We start from the raw sequence: 22,136 nt of genomic DNA, 5'->3' as shown, positions 1-22,136 counted from the left end.
GGTTCAAAAATAGATGTTAATGGTTGTAAACACGCCGGTAAGTGATGATTTTTCTTCAAATAACTTGTTTTTTTCTGAAGAATTTTTACTAGTGCATACACAACACGGTTTTATGCGGCTTATGGTTATGTGAAAAACATCGGAATTACGTTATTTAATCAGCCTGTGCCCTTGGCCTAAATGCTATGCGTGATAAATTTATATACGGTTATGGTGCACGGAACGTGAAATGTTGGCACCGATTTCAGGCGTATTTAATAATGTATTCATAAATCATAAGATATCGACACAAACTGCAAGAACAACTGTCTTTTATGAACTAAAGATTGTATCAAACATATTCCAATAACTTGAGATATTTGCAAACATACATTTCTTTATGGTGTGTTTGATAACTTGATAAACATCTATTATAACACCAACAGCGGAAGTTTTTAATTGACGATTACAACTGAAGAAAGGAAAAGGCAACTCTGCTTTATTTTTTATCAACCGAGTGTCTGATGGTCTGGTCTGATGCTGGCAGTTGAAAGTAAGTAGTGTATAACACATTTATTTGAATGAGGACACATGGTACATATTGAAAAGGGGCCTTTTCACGGATTGTGGCATGTATTGAAGTTTTTCATTAAATGCTTTATATTGATACATGTAAACATTGGATCTAAAAAGCGCCAGTAAAAGAACGAGAATAAAATTTAAAAAAGTAAAAAAAAGAAACCCTCAACAGGGCTCGAACCACTGACTACTGGAGTCCTGGATTAAAAGTCTACCGCTTAGACCACTCGGCCACCCGTGCTCATACAATGAGGGATGTATTGTATACTTGATATAAGTAATCCTCGTAGTTTCACAAAATATAACGACAACAACAGAACTCTCCAAATTATTCAATCGTTTCGCGTTGCAACGCTTTATACTTTTCAGGTTTTAAATCGTCAAAAGATGTATATGGTTAATGTTCAGTATTATTGTTTCCTTACAAATATCATAACTAAAACGAAAATTTACGAATCTGAGACGACTTTTTTTAATTTTGTCGATTTACCAAAACGTGAAAAGGCCCCTTTATGTTGTTGCAGTTTTTCTTTTGGTAAAAAATATACTTCAAAGATCAATAAATATTTTTTTAAGCTTTAGGAATAACTCGGCATTTTCCAGTACAAAAACGTAGATATTTATTTTGACGTGTTTGAAACTTGTATAAATATTTTAATTCTGCATGCACACTATATCACGTCAGTTGTTTTAATTTATGCATTTGAGACATATTTACCATATTTTTGATTTTTTTATTTGCCATGTAACAATGTATCGGGCTCATATTACTGATTAAAATCCGCCTGGATTTCAGGCTGCGAGATAACATTAGAAAATCCTTTATCCGTTGCCATTCCCTGCAACCCGGAAGGTCAGCAGCTGGGAGTTTAATTATTGCAACCAACCCTGCAACATGCTTTGTGCTTATTGCTTTCGTCGTATTCACTTGCCTGGTTACTAGTGAATTAACTATTGTACAAACTATAAAGAACGTGAATAAACATATTGGTAATGTTGATGCGTTTTTACCCAGGAGAATATGTGATTTACATTCATCAAGTTACGACGGATGCAATGAAGCTAGCGGTGTGTGCCCCCAAGTGATGTTAGAAGCACAAAGACGTACGGAAGATGCAATGTATTATGCGGAAAGCGCGATGCAAAAAGGATCTGTCATATATACCAACATGAATTTGTAATATATAAACACGGAGTTGTCATAAGCAATGTACTATTTTAATTAAGCGATATACCATTGTCATTAAGCAACATAAGTGGACTGGCGGTTATTCCCTACCATAATACAAAAAACACGCATATCGCTATTAAAACGCTTTAAGTCCAAATAATCATATTTCAAAAGTTTTTACACGTCAAATATATACCAACACCGTCCCGTTTATAAAAAACACTCACTCAATTAGAAAATTATTGTACTTTAAGGAAACACGTTAACTTAATTGGACAAAGATATTCCCTTAAGAAAACACGTTCACTAAATAAGACAAATATTGCCTCTTTATAATACTCGTTAATTTAATTAGACAAAGATTCCCCCTTTAACAAATACGATTTCATAATTGGACAAAGATAGTTCCTTTACATAACGCAGTATGCACGTCCCTTCACAAAGCGCAGTACGCAAGCGGTGCCGGCGACAGATAATCGTTAGACGGCGGCAACTTGCAAGCGACGATCGTCGACGGCGGAAGCCCGCCAGTGGCATAGTCGGAGCAGTTCGTACCGTTGTAAAGGGCGCTGTAGCGGGATGAGTTGTTTCGTAGTATGCCACATCTGGATTACAAAATACACAAGCCTGACCTAAATTGTTTGTCGAACGCTACGCAACGTTTTTTGGTCTCATTAACGTTGACCTCGTATGTGCTTCAAACAAGGACAGGATCAACATATGTAATATTTTACATGAATTGTTTTTAATTGTATTGGACAGGCACAACTGAAACAACGGAAATGACGTCGCAACTACCTACAAAGATGAAAACCTAGTCTTTGTGCCGCCTATAAATCGTTGTTGTTCGCAAAATGACCACCCAGGTTCGAGCACACCGCTGGCGCTTCTTCAAACGAGATCCCATCGTTGCCGGCACGTCGAACTGGGAAGACTATAATAATAAAACTATAATCTTTTTTTTTCAAAATTTCATATAAAACGTGTTTTTTATTTTATTTCTACCGACATGGCTTCATCGATGATAATGAATTTAGGACATTTCATTAAACTGTCACAGCGCCGTATATTTGCAATAATTGTGTACAATGATTTTGCTATGCACAGATATAAGTGAACATTTCTGTCCTTCAAGTGAAATAATAAAATGTAATGCTTCAATCAAAAATACGTTTCCGCCACATTAAGAAGCAACGTTATTAAAAAGGGAAATTTGAAAGGAACGATTATAAAAAGAATTCTGTCTTATTAAAGGGACCTTTTTACGTTTTGGTAGATTGAAAAAGAAATTGTTTCAGATTCGCAAATTTCCGTTGTAGTTATGATATTTGTTAGGAGCACTGAGGATGGTCGAGTGGTGTAAGCGTTACACTTTTACTCCAGGGGTCAGTGGTTCGTGCCCAGTTGAGTGTTTCTTTATTTTCCTTTATTAATTTTATTCTTGTTTATTTTTATCAGAGCTTTTTAGATCCAATGTTTACAGTTATCAATAAAAAGCATTTAATGACATACTTCAATACATGCCAACATTTGTGAAAAGGTCCGTTCAAAAAATACAAGAAAGACAAAAACAATCAATTTTAATTCTAATTGAGTCATTGCGAATCCAAACAAAATCTGTCGATGGTGTTTTCGTGACGACCAACGTCGTGTTCAGCTGGTCGAAATGTCTACATACGCTAATGACGACATCATAACTGTTCTTACACCCCGCTATGCATCGTAGCGCGCACTGTTGTTTGGTTTGGTAAGATATGTTTTCCCGTTCGCTGGCAGTAATGCCTTTCACGCGAAAGAAATAATTATTCGAAACGTGTTATCGAACTTGATTTTGTTGAAAAGAACAACAAATGAAAACTAACATCGCTTTTAAACACATTTTTATATAATATTCGCAACCGCCATGTTCAAAATCTGACTCACAATACTTGTGCATGCCAAGTTTCACGTCTATATTTGCAAAAGGGAAAAACGTTTGAATTATCTTGGATATTGATCACCAATGCCACCAAAACAAAATTAATAACAATGTTGCTCAACCGAAAATAAATTTGTTATCTTTTTGAATACAATTAATTAACAAATATATTTGTTATACGGCCAACATAATACACACCTATAAAATTATAAATCGTGAACGCCAGAATTGTTTTTGAGAAGTCATGATCCATTAGCCGCAGTTGCACATCATCGACCATGCTTTGTGTTTCTGCTAACCGCGGAGGTATCAATTTAATCTGAATATCTTTCGTGTCGGCTACTTTCAATTCGCCTTTGGACACCGGGTTAAGATTGTAGTACCAATTACTTTGAACGTCCCTTTAGTCACGTGATCATTACGCCCGATCACAATTTGCAAAATTTGACGATATAATTAACCTGGCCCTCATTCTATTAACCCTTTATTAGAAATTGTTTGTACAAAAAACGAAGAAAAAAGAGGACATCAATAAAACAGTATGCTTCCGTAAAGGTGATTATAGAAACAGCGCCATAACAGTTATCCCTCTTTATACTTACTTATCGAAAATAAATAATGTCAATTCAATTTTACTCTTAATTATATCTTATACATTATGTTATTGTATTGTTCACTTTATTGTATATATTAAAGCAGAAAATGTTACAATTTCACCGATTCACTTATTCTATCACTCTAAGTGCAATTTCAGTTTTCACGTTATATGAACGGTTTACTTTATGCAGGCAAATGATCATGCGGGTTTTTACCCACATGGATATATACAAAAAAAACATTAAGGTATCGGTTAAGGTGGAATGGCGGCCGTTCTACACGTGATGTTGTAATGCACGATATATATTTATTTTCTAACATTCAAAACGGCAGAATTTTTGACAAAATATTTATGAAGGCCATGTTAACTGTACCATCCAAATATTGTGTCTTTGGTAAACAAAACACTAAAACACAGCAAATTAATGCATACGCCAAACACCTTTTAAAAAGATATTTCTTTCCTAAGAAAACGGGGAAACGATTAACGGGCACGCTGACCTGCTGAAAGGGTAGGGAATAGTAAGGAACAATAACGTGATATAATATAAACTAGACAACACAATGCAATATATTACTATTTTTCAGCGTAGCTGTTAAACCCAGCTTTTCACCTAAGATGACCCTTACATAAAGCTAGAAGACCCGAATGAATACACTCCATTCGCTCTATTGGCTGATTTGAGCATAAGCCTCCGCAACATTAGCAGCATGACCGCCTCTTTGTGGTAAAGGATGTATTCTGGTTGATATGTTTGCAAAGTTTCAGCCGCCAAACAGCAATACTTTCTGAGTAACGTAAGAAACAAGTTAAATATTGTTAAGTATTGTTTTGCTTATAAAGGGGACACAATTGAGGCTATAACTCTGGCAAGTTCACACGATGGCTAATGTTTTTACAATATAATCTCTCTAGCGCTAAAACTTTTAGAGTTACGCTCGACACCAACAAATTTTAACAAACGAGAAAATTCGGAAGGAAACATTTAAATCAACCCCCACAAAATTGTCACAATGTTGTAATATTGCCATATAAGAATTCGTGCACCCCTTGGTGGCCATGTTTTTCAACCAACTGCAAAAATGCTCAAACTCGTCAGAGATATCATTTAACCCTTTCCCGCTCAGAAGCAAAGTGAAAATAGCTAGGTGCAAACAGCAGTAACTCGTAGTCGCTTCAGGCTTTATGCTGTTTGTTGCTTATCAGTTGGAAATGGTTGGAAATGAAGCCTTTAACATTTAATCTAGTAAGAAATGTATTTAATTAAATGTAACTTTCCAAGGGACTACAAATGTGTCAAAAAACGTATATAAGTGGCAAAGGGTTAAATACGTATCTAAGTGGTAAAGGGTTAAATATGTATCTAAGTGGTAAAGTGTGAATCAAATGCCCCCCAGGGTGGCGCCAGTTTGGACATAATGGCATGATTTAAATAAAAAAAAACTCGCCCAAAACCAAAAGCTGTGCCGTGCGTTTTCAGAATATTGTTTTCACTAAATAGATATAAAGGAAACACTGTTACCCCCGAATTTGAACTTAATATACTAAACAAAACATACAGATAACATTTTAGCACGAGAACCAATAATATTATAAACAATTCAAAGTAATCAGCTTTTAACAAGTTAAAAAGTATGTACAAACAGTATTTTAAACCAAAAATATATTTTAAAAACGATCATCAGTCACATCAATCAGGTCAAAAAGAATTCAGCTGACTAATGTCAGTTATGTATTTGAGTCCCATTATAAGACATATCACACCCACATCAATATAGGGGTGCAACACCAGGTCAGGTGATTTATTCATTAATATTGTATTTATACATAGTTTTGATAATGCGTGTATAAATATATATAAATAAAACAAAACATAATGAAAACATAAAATAAAATCATTCTTTATTATATAAACCTTGCATGAATACTAGCAGTCTTAATATTTAAATTATTAATACGCGAGCATTCTTTGAACACATATGTTTTTACGGTTTGCTGTACACAGCTTTTGACTTTTGTACATACATATTATTGTATATAAGTATTGTTAATCATGCAATCATACCAAATACATTGATCAAGTTTCTTAAATTAGTCTTGTAAAATTAACCAAAATGGCAAAAATCATGTTGATGTTAAAACACATTTAAAATTGTGAAAAATGTCTTATTACAATTCATACCCATATATAATGGTTTTTAAGGTGTGAAAAGTTGCATTAAAAAATCCAAAATTGTGTGAACATGTTATAAAATGTTGATATTCGTTTAACTAGAGACATTATTTATTAACAAAATAAAGGCAACTGCAATAGCACTTACATTGTATCATAACACAGTGTTCTAAAGCCCAACAACACAATCTCATGACCATTCAAATCACCATAATCATAAATCAAGATAAATGCCAAATAACGCTATTCCACTTATACACCAGGATGCTGCTGCTGTTAAGTCCCACAATTATGGAAGAAGTATGTCTGTTGTAGCAGACTGATTGTGTTTCAAACACTCCAGCCCTCTGTGATTCAAGAGTGGCCAGCTTCCTCTTCCCTCATTCTCCACCTGTAGGATAGTATTCATGGACCTTCACAGACCACCAGCACCTGGCCTGCAGGGGTTACATTCACACCGCATGGCCATTTTAGTTCAGGGTCAGTGAAGGTTGCAAGGATAGACCCATCCCTGGCCAGGGTGAGGAGCTTGTTATGGGAGAGATTAGTGATGTACAACTTGTACCCTGTGGGTTTCACAGCAACCTTGTGTACTGCAAAACAGAGAAACATCAAGATAGTGAATTATAAGTAGTTAATAACAAATATCATTTAAACTGTATTAATAATGTGTTGTAAAATTCCAGAAACAACATATTATTAAGATGTGTAAAACATCCAATAATAATTAATATTTAGGTTTGGAAGGAAATTTTGTTCAAGTGTTTTGTTTTATCTCAATGTTTGACATGTTTGTATGCGATTGGTGCTTGACTAATTAAAATCTTGCACACCAACTCAGAAGGAAATAAAGTGAAACGAAAGAGTGTCCAAACATATACACTGAAATAGTTTACATAACAACCATACAAATAATGGCTTTAATAACTATAGTTTTTTGTGTAAATAGACTTAAATATTGTTTATGTGTCAGTTACAAAGGACAGTTTTTTTAATTCAAACTCAGTTAAAAATACACCAAAAACTCCAGGTTACAAATAGTAAATAAAAATATTCAGTGTCTACCCATAGACATGTCATACAGTGAATGTTTTAATAAAACAAACATGACATTGTATTCTTAACAGTGGCTGTAACAATAAACTGATGTTACATTATGAATCTTTTTATTTAACATATTCCTTATGTTATGAAAATACATTAACTATGATTGCTACCTGTAAAAAGACCTGATGTATCCTCATACATCTTGCTGACAAGTTTCCCACTCATTGTGTGCTTGTACAGAGCAGCATTGGATGTTATATACAGGTCTTCCTGGTGGCAGGCAATACCTCCACATATATGTTGTAACTGAAGCTTCCTTTCTATAAGAAGCTGCCTGTTCTTGACTGTGATAAACTGGACCTCGTGTATGATCTTATCATCCCCAACCACAGCCACCTCACTGGGTGTGATTGGACAAACATCCAATGGCCGTGTAGTCACACTACAGTGACTCACCACCTGGTACTGTTGGTCAAGCAGCTTGACGTTCTTATTACTCAGGTCTGCTACCAAGATTTGTCCATCCGGAAAACAACAGATGGCTGTGATATTGCATTGCTTTGAATCACTTGATATTTTCATATTTTGTAAAGATTTTTCCTGCAAAATGAAAACCTAATTTGGATTATCGTGTCCTACCAATGTCTGGAAACTGTGTTCAATCTTCCCGGGACCTGACAGTTTGGACAAGTACTGTACAATTTCATTGTTAGGCTGGAATGTTATTAAAACTTTAGCCTGAAGAGAGTTCTTCCTCAGAAAGGTTTCAGACTGTTGCATTTCCAGGTGGTTGTAAATGATAGTTCACGTTTGCATTTATCACTAATGTTCTGTATGGCATCTCCAAGTTGTTTCAATTCATCCTGAAACCTTATGCATTTGTCAACATCATATTTGGAAGCGGCTTGCAGTTTAATAAAAGTATCTTTCATCTCCTTAAGTGTCTTCTGTTCGATTGTATCTAAGGCTGTATTTATTTTTCTGCGAGTTTCCTGTATCGTGTCTAATTGTTCATAATATGAACTTTGTACCGATTTAAGTCTAGCCTGATGGCTGTCTTGAAGTTTCTTCATGTCTTCCAGAATAGTTTGAATCGATACTGATACTTTGAAAAGGTCTATGGTCTTATTTTTTATTTTGTCGGATAAAAGAGTTACCTTTTGGCATTGTCTGAAAAAAAAGCAAAAAACAGTTTAAATTATTTAAAAACAAATACCTTAATACCAATTTTAAAAAGCTTTTGTCATGGGAATCTAAAATACATTGGTAAAATCAGAATGAGATAGATTATACAAATGTATTCAGTCCTGCTGTACGTGAACATGGTATATACACAAATATTCATTTATTTAAATTTAAAACCCAAGTATTGTTATCACAGCTTACAAAATCAAAGAAGCTTTAAACTATTCAATTATATTTGTATATATTGTAGATAAATAAATAAATGGTGGCCTCCTATAGGAAATGTTTTGCTAATATTATTAACTTGATTCATTTGTCTTATAATTCCAGTTCCTTACACAGAAGTTTGAAATACCCTATATTTGTTTCTTATTGTACTGTTTTGGGGTCTACAATTAAAGTTAACATATATACATGTGATTAAGGAATGCATAATTTGTGCAGCACAACTCTCTGTGTTCATCACAAAACATTTTAAGGTTTTCCTCTTTGTGGATATCGCATTTCAGAAGAAAGACTTCCACCGTCTTGGTCACTGGCCATTTCTTCATATCTCCCCTTCCAAGTGGGGCATGTTTTGTAAACAACTGGCTGTGCATTTTAATACAATTTCCACAGTAAATCTTCACGCATGATTCACAGTAGAAATCAGCCATTTTATCCAGTTTCGTATCTTCGCAGGTCGAGCACAAGAAGTCTTGGAAAAAGTCAGATCCCTTGTTTATGGTGGATTTTGAAAAAGTTGCCATTTTACTGAATGAATTTTACTAAATAATCAGCGTAAATCTCTTGACTGTTGATTTAAATAACAAATACTGGTTGGCTAAAGTAAACATCTGAACAAACCACAGCTATCTAGCTATAGTTCACAGTCCGTTAAAAGTAACTCGTAACACTACCATTATCAAACATGGATAAACCTCAAGAATGTTTAAGGTTAAAACTTCAGTAAACAAAAGTCACTATTTAATCTGCCAAGCGAATGGTAGGGTAACGTAACACCATTTGAATACATTCGAGTTAACGGTTGATTTATTTGGGCATTCAAAAGGAAATATTTCAACGCCAGGATGTGTTTAATCAATAAAGCAACGAGAATAGTTGTATAAGCTTTAAAGTGAACTTCAAACATGGGTATAAACAGGAAGCATTTTCAACTGTAAATCAACTGAGTGCAAAGATATGACTCCAAGCCAGCTTTAATTAATGTACTTTTTAAGAAGAAATAATGCATTTACAGATACATTTATTAAATAAATAAGGAATTGAAAATTAATAAAACTGTTTTGTCATATCTTAAATATCCCCCTAAACACACAAATGCCGCTTTGTCAGGGTATTGCTAGTTCAGTCTTATTTTCATAACAAGAGGATCACTAACCTCAGACGTGTAGGTAAAATCTGTTATGTGCAGACTTTGTGATGTTTGTGTAGTAACTTTTATCGAGGCGTTTTACTCAGTGTGACATAGATTCGATATAATGGTCTGAGACAACAATATATAAAAAAAACTACACTATATATATATACATATTCAAGAAACAAGTTAAACTAAGGTGGCGTCGATTTCGACCCCTGTGTGGGATTGATGATGATGATGATGATGATGATGATGATGATGATGATGATGATGATGATGATGATGATGATGATGATGATGATGATGATGATGATGATGATGATGGTGATGATGATGATGATGATGATGATGATGATGATGATGATGATGATGATGATGATGATGATGATGATGATGATGATGATGATGATGATGATGATGATGATGATGATGATGATGATGATAATGATGATGACGACGACGACGATGATGATGCTGTGCATGTGTTGGACAAACTTAGTAATGGAAATGTTACACAACAAATAATTAAAACCTGATCCTCCCGATTTCAGAGAGTTTTGAAGTTGTTTGCTGTATACGTCTATATAAAACATTTAACCCCGGGGAAAAGCCAACTTTGACCCAAGATACACAATTTGACATGATTTGAACACATTTACAGATAAACACTTAAATATGTTACATGCACACTAACAAAACTCTATGCCATGCGGTTAAAGAGACTAAGATTCTTTAAGTTGCCACATCACAATAAAGTGCACTATATATATCATAACCAAGTTACCCCTAGGGCGGGGAAAATTGTAAACCTGTGGGCACGATTTAAAGAAACTTGGTAGAGGACCGCTTTATCAGGTTAAACACCAACATTACACTTCTGACCCATATAGTTTCATTTATTATTTATTATATACGTCCATATGAATCGTTTGATTCCTGAACATGGCCAGGTTTGACCCCTGAGCATGATTTGAAAAACATTTGTTAAAAAGCAACCATTTGATGCTCCATGCTACATACCAAACATCTCGTCCTATCTAACGTTTCCTCTTTAAACATACAAGAAAAATGAGTAACCCTGACGGAGTGCCAATTTTGACCACAGGGGCATTATTGTCAAGAAAACCAAAGAATTACAAAACAAATATTGAAAACCTGATTCTTGCAGTTTCAGAGATTCGTATATATATTAAACCACCGACCCTTGACGATTCGATGAAGAAGTTTACTATACAAGTTGATATGCTCCCAACAAAATTAACGTACAAAAATAACACAATTTCAAGTTGGTAACTCAAATATTTTGCAAGATATGCTTTGGACAACAATTAAGTAAAAACATTAACAAAGGCAATAACTCTGACAAGAAGGCGAAGGCAACTCACCAGAGACACCAAGGAAAAAGCTAAGCTTTTGTGAGGATTGCGAAGTTTCTTAACTTGATTTTTACCCTTACACAATGTTTAATTCCGCTGGGATATCAATAGAACACATGTATGATTAAGATCCATGCTGATTGAGCAAAAAGTGAGACTTTTGGATGGTTGTTTCACTGAAGACATGCAGGGCAAACTACCCAACCGCCTTGTGGCCATGTGTTTAGATGGACCAAAGCTATTATCAAACTTCAAACTGTGCTAAGATGGCATTAGATAAAATAGTCTGAGCAAGTTTCATCAAGATTGGACACGAATGAAACATCAAAAGAGTTAAATAGCTTTCAATACAATATATAAGTAAAACATCCCCGCCCCCTGTTGACTATGTTTTTCAACGGACAGGAACCATTTTCAAACTTGACCGAGATTTTGTTAGAACAAAAGTTCTTACTGACCAAGTTTCATCAATATTTGACTAAAATTGTGACTTGTTGAGTGCTAACAACCTTTTGATTTAATTTGACTTAGTGATCTACTCTTTACTATACGTGAATAAGTTTAAAAATCGGCCGATATATCATGAGGACAAATCGTCTGACTAAATTGCATGCAGATTGGATTGGATTGGAAGTGAATTTCAGGGTGTTTACAATGTTTCACTATTGATATTATCAGGTAAACTGCCTAGCCTCATAGCGGCCATGTTTTTAAACCGAGCGGGACCATTTTCAAAAACAGCCCAGATACCATTAGAACACAATTTCTGATTAACTTAAATTGTTTGTGTGTAACTGTAAATGTACTTAAACCTATGTATGTGTTCAAGATTTAAACAAAATATTTTTAACAAAATAAAACAAGTACTATGTATGTTGTGTAGTATTATATAGCTTCAGATATACATGCATGACCTTGAAATGTATTGCACTTAATCATTTATACTACTGACCTGTATGTATCACGAATTACAATTACTAATATTGTATCATGAACAACTTTATCTCAGCAATAAAAACGGGTTATTTTACTATAACATTTTGTAGCTGGTAGGTCCTGTTGGTCTTTAAGAAACCTGTGTGGCACCTGCTTGTTCTTTTTTGGGGGAACAAAAAATAAATGTGTAAGTTGCGTACAAACAAAATAAGTGTCCCGTGAAAAATAGTGATATTACAGTATATAGGTTTGAAAGTAAACCACTTATCATATTCACGATCGTTAATGTGTAATATTATAACTTTATAACTACTAATATTTTTCATAAAAAGTTTCTTTGGCATAAAACTAGCAACATAAATAATTTCCAGCATACATGATAATCGTGTTTTATCAAAAACATTTCAAAGTACATATTATATTGTAAATATCACGTATAATGTGCAAAAATGTCAAATAAATAGACGGTTAAATATAGACAGATCAAAAATGTATAATCATTGTTTACAAATGTTGACTTCAATATCAATATCAGCAGCCATGTAAAAATATATCGTATATAACAATTTGTATCATGTAAACAACTAAAACAAGTTAAAGATTTTAGCATCTAAAATGTTCACTTTTACCAACAGACTTAATTGTGAATCATCTTAATATTGAATCCACTATGTTATTTATTCCAATTTAAAAATAAAAGATTTAAGTAGACAAATATAGTTTTTACCAAAAAAGAATCTTATGTTTCTTTCATTATTTTTATAACTTACAATCATTAACTCAACACTTTTTTAATTGAAGAGAAATTAAACATTGTGTTGCGCTTAAATAGATTGAACTTGTATAAACAATGTGATCGTACGAATATAATATGAACACTCATATTAAAAACAAAAATATAAAAAACATAATAAGTGATAATAAGAGTGCCTGAAATGCCCAAAGTCGCTCACCTGAGATAACAAGATATTATTGGGACAAATCTTCTGACCAAGTTTCATGAAGATTTGAAAATAAATGTGGCCTCTAGAGTGTTAACAAGGTTTAACTATAGCCATATAAGAAGAAATGCACCGCCCCCTTTCAGCCATGTTTTTCAACCAACCAGCATCATGTTTGAACTCTTCCAATATATTATCGGGATGAATCTTCTGACCAAGTTTCATGACGATCGGAGAGTAAATGTTGCCTCTAGATTGTTAACAAGATTTTACTATAGCCATAGAAGGAAAAATGCCCCGCCCCTTGGAAGCCATGTTTTTCAAGCAAACATAATTATTTTCTAACTCATCCAAGATATCATTAAGACCAATCTTCTGACCAAATTTCATGAAGATTGGACAATAAATGTGGCCTCTAGAGTGTTAACAAGGTTTAACTAAAGCCATATAGCCATATAAGAAAAATGCCCCGCCCCTGGTGGCCATGTTTTTAAAGCAACCAAAACTATTTTCGAACTCATTCAAGATATCATTGGGGCAAACCTTCTGACCAAGTTTCATGATGATCGGAAAAATAATGTGACCTCTAGAGTGTTAACAAGATTTTCCTATAGCCATATAGGGAAAAATGCCCCGCCAAGTGGTGGCCATGTTTTTCAACCAACCGGCATCATTTTTGAACTCGTCAAAGATATTATTGGGATGAATCTTCTGACCGAGGTTCATGAAGATCGGACTATACAATTTAATGTGGTCTCTAGGGTGTTAACAAGGTTTTCTATAGCCATATATAGCCATATAAGGTAAAATGCCCCGCCCCCTGGCGGCCATGTTTTTCAACCAAAGGGCATTATTCTTGAACTCGTCCAAGATAGACCAAGTTTCATGAAGATTGGACAATAAATGTGGCCTCTAGAGTGTTTACAAGATTTTACTATAGCCATAAATAGCCATATAAGGAAAAATGCCCCGCCCTTGGCAGCCATGTTTTTCAAGCAAACGTAACCATTTTCAAACTCATCCAAGACATCAATAAGACAAATCTTCTGACCATATTTCATGAAAATTGGACAATAAATGTGTCCTCTAGAGTGTTAACAAGGTTTTACTATAGCCATATAAGGAAAAATGCCCCGCCCCCTGGCGGCCATGTTTTTTTAACCAAAGGGCATCATTTTTGAACTCGTCCAAGATATTATTGGGATGAATCATTTGACCAAGTTTCATGAAGATTGGACAATAAATGTGGCCTCTAGAGTGTTAACAAGATTTTACTATAGCCATATATAGCCATATAAGGAAAAATGCCCCGCCCCTTGGCAGCCATGTTTTTCAAGCAAAAGTTACCATTTTTGAACTCATCCAAGATATAATTGGGATAAATCGTCTGAGCATGTTTCATGAAGATCGGAAAATAAATGTGGCCTCTAGAGTGTTAACAAGGTTTTACTATTGCCATATAAGCAAAAATGCCCCGGCCCCTGGCGGCCATGTTTTTCAACCAACCGGCATCATTTTCGAACTCGTCCAAGATATTATTGGGATGAATCTTCTGACCAAGTTTTCGTGAAGATCAGACAATACATCTGGCCTCTAGTGTGTTAACAAGATTTTACTATAGCCATATATATAGCCATATAAGAAAAATGCCCCGGCCTTTGGCAGCCATGTTTTTCAAGCAAATGCACCCATTTTCGAGCTCATCCAAGATATCATTGAGACCAACCTTCTGACTAAATTTCATGAAGATTGGACAATAAATGTGGCCTCTAAAGAGTTAACAAGGCAAATTTTGACGCCACACAACGCACGACGGACAACGGACGACGCACGACGGACAAACGGCGATCACAAAAGCTCACCATGAGCACGTTGTGCTCAGGTGAGCTAAAAATGGAGTGAAACATTTAAAGATCCAATATTATAACACATAATAGAGCAACGTGTTACCAGCACACATGTTCAATGTATTGAATTAAATCTTAAAAAAAAAATAAACTTGGAGCATACTTTCTGGACATGGAAAATATATACGTGTCATTCATGTTATAAAATTTATTACACATTCGCTCAAAACCGATTGTAAAGAAAAAGAAAATAGTTGATCCAAACGACTGTCACAAAAGCATAAAAATAAAATTCAAAGCATAATGTAACAACTGTCTGTAATTGTAAGCAGATAGCAATTAAACCAACGATTGTCAAAAATATAAACAACAAAGAAACTTCAGTTATGTATATAACGAAGTATTATATGTTAGAAAATAACTCTTGCTCTTTTTATGAAAATTATAGTTATTAATGTAACAGTTTTAACCTGCTTTTAAAAAAAGGTTTTAGTTAACTTGTGTAAATTGATGCACAATCTTAGCTTGAACTTTGTACAATTTTAAATCAACAATATTTTAAACGCCTCTTCAATAGGATGCTTACCACCAATGAACCCTGGTCATTAACTCTTCATAATAGTTGGAATAAAGTTTTACCCAAATCAAAAGCGCCATGTATTAGATCTTCAGTTTAAAAAAAAACATTTTAGAGCAACAGACACATTACCCTCTAAAAATACAAAAATAGGTAAAAATGATACAGGATTTATTGGATAAGGATCACACTTGTGTAATATAAATATTCCATAAAATTAAAGGGAGACAATCTTTTAATTGTAGAACCTGAAACAATTACTGTTACTGTTTTTAAAATCAAATATTAACAGCATGTCAACAAAAATGCAATAAAGAGGCTGTATTAATCTGCTAAAATCCTATTTTACAAATCAAGGTGTTTTTCGCAAGATTTTGTTTGTAGTGTTTCACAGATTCAAGAAGTTTGTTAGAAAAGTGTCAGACGGAGTTTCACAGATGCAGATGGTCCTCCTTGAAATGCAAGTGAATTTTTTGTCAACATTTGCATTTAGTACCACGTAAACACGTCATAAAATAGGCTTATTTCTATATTGTAGACCTATCTGTAGACGTTCATATGTTATTATAGGTTAACACATTGTTTATTCAAAACTGACAATGAGTTTTGCTGTCCGACTCAATATTTAAAAAGGTTCATGTTGTGGGTGGGGAAATGTGTTGACCAATTCAAACAAACTACGACTAAACTGTAATTAAGTTTACAAAATGATCATAAATCTACAGCTTAAACAATGATGTAAATTGCTCAAACAGATTTGAACAGTGTTAAACTGTTTCAAACGCAAACAACTCTTACTTGTTTTGCGTAATTTTGAAATTCACTCCCGTGAGGTTATTTGTAGAAATGGTCTTCAGGCATGCTGGGAAGAACGCCACCGCAGACAAACAACTTTTTTGATTGATTTAAATATTTATTTCGGTTAATGTTCACTTGTTTACATGTTGAACTGTGTTAACTCGACATAAAACGGGTCCAAAAACGTCCGACTTCAGATCGTGTCCGACTCACGATCACTTTATATTTATCTATTGTGCTTTATTCTTAAACGTATGTTTTTTATCGACATGTTACATTGTGAAGAAGGGTTCTTAAATAAAGGTCGATGTATTTTTAAAATACAAGTGTATTTACCGTTCTTATTTTAAATGTCTGTCTACATAATTTAGCACACCCTACGGTTTGAAATATATTCCGCATTTGTTTACATAAACCGTCCAATTTTAGTCAAGAAGTTTGTATTGATTTTAGTGTCGGCTTTCTACGATAGAAATGATAACGTACTACATGTTTAAACATTAAAGGTTGATTGTCGATATCAATATTTACATTTCTTGATTAATGCCGGCAGTAGTTGGTACAGCGCAGGACTACAAATCTGAGGACCCCGGTTAGATCTTCGGCCCGACTACATAACTTTAACATTCTGATATAAGTAGGGCAGTTATCATAAGTCTGTGACCAGCTACCCCGGAAAAGTGTTCTTTTCTTAACTGACCACCGTAATATGACTGATTGTCTGTTCAAAACGGAGAAAACATCACTCAACCAAACAATCAAAGCTTAAGTTTGAATGTTTAAGGTTGAGTGTTTTACATTTTACATCCTTAAGCTTCTGATAGAGCAGGTCTACAAATCTGAGGATCGCGGGTTTCATCCCTTGCCAGCCCAAATAAACTAACAAAGAACAAACGTAAGGGAAGAGGTCATGACCCCACAGTTTCGCATTTGAAAATGGTCATAATCTTGGGATTTAATGCAATTTGGGGGTACAATAAGACCTATTATACTCAAATTTGACATTAAAACATACTCTTTCCCAATAGTTCAAGTTCTGACCGGGGCCAATGCGAATATTTTGCTTCCTTCTGTGGTCTGCTACCTGTAGCGCTATAAACGGGAATGTCTCAGCAGAGAAGTTAAAGGCATGCCGACCACTCCGGTCAACAATACTGATCAAACGAGTTGAACGTACTGACTGTGCTTCTGCATATGCGAACGTCTTTTTTTAATTATCAACAGACAAAAATCATGATGATGTTTTATAATAAAACAACTAAGGTACGGATATGCTACGTCTATTAAAATTTAATGACGTTTCTGTCGTGTAGACAATGGTTGCTAAACAACATAAGCAAACATAATTTATAGTACTGTCGCGCAATATCATAAAATACATATCTTTGTAAAGCAACAGTTAAAGTTATTAAAGAAAGAACTAAGAAAACGGGAATACTGCACAAGAAATATGATTAGTATCCACAGAAATAAAAGAGTCTCGCTCTTGATAAGCCGGTATTAATACATGTGCGTCCATTTTCGTCCCAGATTAGCCTGTGTATGCCACATCAGGGACGACACTTTCCGTCTACAATAGATTTTCATTCAGAAGAGCTTTCCTTTAAACGAATGGTACAATAAAAGCGGAAAGTGTCGCCCTTGATTAGCAGGTGTAGACGGCACAGGCCAATCTGAGATAACACTTTTCGCAAATGCGGTAAGCACAGCTCAAATGGTTTATTGTACATTTAATATTACATTTAATATTGACAGGCTAGTACGAGACTGTACAGGTATTCTATACACCATGATGTCTCGATTCATTGCCGACTGCATCTTGCATTTAGGAAACGACAGACAAAGCAAATTTTGATTAATTGAGTCACATATATATTATTACCTGCAAAGTACAAACAAAGGCACGACATGTTTGTGTCTGGTCACAAATCTTACAGTGAACGGAAGGACATACGGTCGGTCGTTCTGTCGGTCGGTCGGGAGAGAACTATTAGTTTTTAATTTCTTTACTTACTCCTTCAAAATTACTACTTACTAAATTATTCACAAGTAAAATCTCCAAGGATTATCACACTGCATTTTTATAGCAATTCAATGAAAATCAGTTAAAATGAACATGTGAAAATAACTGACGAATGCAAGGTTAAACCAAAAACAGGTTAATATCTTCAAAAGGATTACATTGTCGAAAAAAGCAGTACGGAGAGTACCCTTAGCTTAGTTTCAGTATGGCCGGAATAAATAGTGGAAAATGACTTCATTTTGTTCGTGTAGATGAAGTCATTTGTTTCTGGCAACATCAGCCCTTTTCTTTTGTTTTTAGAAAATGATCCTTAAATATATGAACAGGTGATTGTTGAATCCAGATAAGTTTATTTGTTCGGCACGAAAACGCGAACCACTCGCAAAGGTTCATAGATCTTTTTCAGATTTTCTTAGCCTCTCTAAATACATTTATGTGTATTCAACACTAACCTTGTATATGAATCGTTCCTCATCACGTGGATTTTAATTGTGGCAGTGATCATGCGGTTTGTAATTGTGGCAGTGATTACGTGGTTTGTAATGACGGCCGTAATCATATGGTTTGTAATTGCTGTCTGGATCACGTGGTTTGTAATTGTGGCAGTGATCACGTGGTTTGTAATGGCGGCAGTAATCACGTGGTTTGTAATGGCCGCAGTTATCACGTGGTTTGTAATTGCGTCAGTATATTTGACAAGCTTCTTTTTTGCGGAGGTTTTGTATTCAGTAAAATTTGAACTTTGAAGATATAAAAACTGCATGCATAGTCGGAGTTAAGATGATATATACTAAAACATTGTTTTGCACGTTAATGCAATGAAGAAAGAAGATTAAACAGAAGCATGAACAAAAAAGACAAAAACATCATAAACAAGATATGAACAACTTTTTAAGGGAAAGTCCAGTAAACAAACATTCTTTTTTTTTAATTCTAATGAACCAGGTACTGCTAGACACAACATTATTATGATCAATTATAAACCGACCCATACGACAATTAATAAACAATAAAAAATAGCGTTGTACCAAGGCGATGCTGGCACCAAAAGTCGATGACATTTTAAAGGAATGTAACATACATTTAATCTTAGTTTTTTCCACAATGTGCAACTGTTTTTAAATGTAAAATTCATATGTTTGTGAAACTTGCACAACAGATGACCTATAAACAATGGATGAGGACCATGCATCTTCTTCAAGTGGAGTCCTCCTTCATTGAACGTTTTGGCGTTGTCCACGATATCTTCCGGAGGTGCGCCGGCCAAGGTGATTACATCTCGATCGGAGACTGATTAGCTGTCCACTGCTGGTCTATCATCTGCCATAACTTGTTGAGGCTTATTTTGTTTGCCTAACATCTGCTATCGCCCGTCTCCTTGCCATTTCAGTGATGCAAAGTACTCCGTATGCATTCAAGATTGACTGCCCGGAATAGCCTGGACATCCAACCCTACAGAGAGGTTCCAGGTCCTCCACCTTTGTTGTCGGCACTCATCAAGTAGCGGATGGTATTGGGCATTCTTTCGCTCGTATGCTTCCTCAATTCGCTCTATCTATGACACTGTAAGTTTCAAGAAGCACTGTCTTCTTTGTTGCTCGTGACAGCAGAATGTAGAGTGGTTGTGGCGACGTCTGCTGGGAATCTCAGCGGCTTCTTCAGATCTTCCATAAGTTCCCAGTCTCTTGCTGAACCTATGATGCCTGAATATTTAGACATGTTTTGCTTGGTGCTGACCCTCCGTGTTTTAAGAAGTTGATGATGCTTAGCCTTGTCTGCATTGGTGGTTTCTTCTTTGGCTGGTTGCACACTCGCTTAGGTTCATGTCGTGCCGCATTCGGTATCTCGCGCCCGGAGTTGCTGTTATATGATTGCAAGAAGATAGGATGTGTTCTATGTTTGCTGGTCTGCCACATAAACCTGCAGGTGGGGACCTCAGTTAGTTCCAGATCCAGAGGTTTGTTGGTGTAGGCGAACGTCGTAAACATAGTGTAGTAGGAATACACGCAGAATGACAGTGGTTGGAAGATTCAAATAATTAGGTAATCTATCGGTGGCGACTGTTTATAATATGTGATATAAGATGAGTCTGATTACTTGTTAACGACATTCCTTCAAGAAATAATTCCAAGTTCGCATGACTTACCAATGGTTTAACATTGCAGGTAAAGTTGATAGTCTCTCATGTGGGCGGGGCTTAAATTGTGTTATCTGTAGGGAACTTAATTATTTTAAAAATTGGCGGATTTAATAATTGTTATCGATCTAGAGTATAATAACACTTACAAATATAGGGTCAGCGTCCCTAATTTAACAGCGCACAAGCTGCATAATATAAACACATAATATTAATGTAGGTAATGAACCTACAAGAAGAAAGAGGTTAACTTATCTGGAATAAAATACTTGGCATCGCCCGATCACCATCGAGGGGCAAAACTTACTATTGCAAAATAAAACCAGCTATAGAGGTACTTTCGGGTTTCATAAATAAAGACCACCATAGTATATTTAGTTTAATTGTAATGTTTCAATCAAAACACTATTTTAATCAACTTTAATATTCGAAAATCATCATTCGCGAATCAAATGCACCCATCACGTGCATTCCACGAAGGTAAAATCTAGTTTAAAATTCGACTGAATCAACGAATGACAAAGTAGCAAGGATATTATGATAATTAATTTTCAGTGCCTTTACGTCATGGTTGAAAAGTTCACAGTTAGCATCATAAATTTCAAGGTAAGTATAAATTATATTTATTTCATCGATACATTTAAAGATTGGTTTGCTTTTAATTTCAACTGAGAACAACATATAAAATTGTATAGAGTTTACCTCACTCTGGTTAGTTGTTCCTAATTTAGCATGTTCATCTTAAAAACAGTAATTTACGTATAAAAAAAATGGACAAATGAAAAATGTGTGGAATGTAAATTACAATTAGATGGTGTCAACGAAAGGTAGGCAGACAATCTGGTGCATGGAATCTGGTATTAAAAGTGTACGTAAACTGTTGATTGCTGTCTGGGATTCTTAATCGGTGATTGGTCGGAGAAGTCAAATTAACGGACAAAAGAAACACCGATACTGTGAATAATAGAATAGCTTAAAAAAGATCATATGGATGGAGAAAAGAAAACGAAGATAGAAACAAAGGTCGCATGATGGACGGTGTCGAATTGAACCGATGAGATTAATAGAGCCAAGAGCAAATTGAGTTTACAAAGAAAAACATACATGTATAATTTATGGATCTACAAAAACAAGTATAGCGATTATTAAAGCTGTAGTTTTTTTTTTTCAAACGTTGACTGGGCGGTGGTGTCAGGGAAGGTGCTGAGTATGCAACCTTTCAGTGTCTTCCTTGACAACCAACGTCTTCTCTGCTGAGCAACCGGTGTCTCCCAGAGTTGTAGAACAAATTTGATGTGAAGCAACCACTAGTTTCATGTTTACCAACTTTTTTGATGACAAGCAACCAATTTGGACGAGAAATTCCTATCGTTTCCTCTACAACATTGTAACCATATACTGTCTTCGAAATATTAAAGATGACGTTATGCACACGAGTTGGCAAGATGGCATTTGCGTAATTTGCGTGCATTTATTCTAAGTATCTTCGTA

At 35.0% G+C, this 22,136-nt stretch overlaps 1 protein-coding gene across 1 annotated transcript; it reads right to left on the bottom strand.

Moving 5' to 3' along the window:
• Positions 1-5,984: 5,984 nt before the first annotated feature.
• Positions 5,985-16,904, bottom strand: LOC127848349 (uncharacterized). The gene is made up of 3 exons (XM_052380770.1): positions 16,486-16,904; positions 7,636-8,635; positions 5,985-7,011 (listed from the first exon to the last, which is right to left on the bottom strand). Exons 2-3 carry the CDS (start codon positions 8,045-8,047, stop codon positions 6,824-6,826), a joined length of 600 nt encoding a protein of 199 aa, XP_052236730.1. The 5' UTR covers positions 8,048-8,635; positions 16,486-16,904; the 3' UTR covers positions 5,985-6,823.
• Between the last annotated feature and the right edge of the window lie 5,232 nt (positions 16,905-22,136).

This window comes from Dreissena polymorpha, chromosome 10 (genome assembly GCF_020536995.1).
Source record: "Dreissena polymorpha isolate Duluth1 chromosome 10, UMN_Dpol_1.0, whole genome shotgun sequence".
Classification (NCBI taxonomy): Eukaryota; Metazoa; Mollusca; class Bivalvia; order Myida; family Dreissenidae; genus Dreissena; species Dreissena polymorpha.
This window is presented reverse-complemented; position numbering and strand designations above follow the sequence as displayed.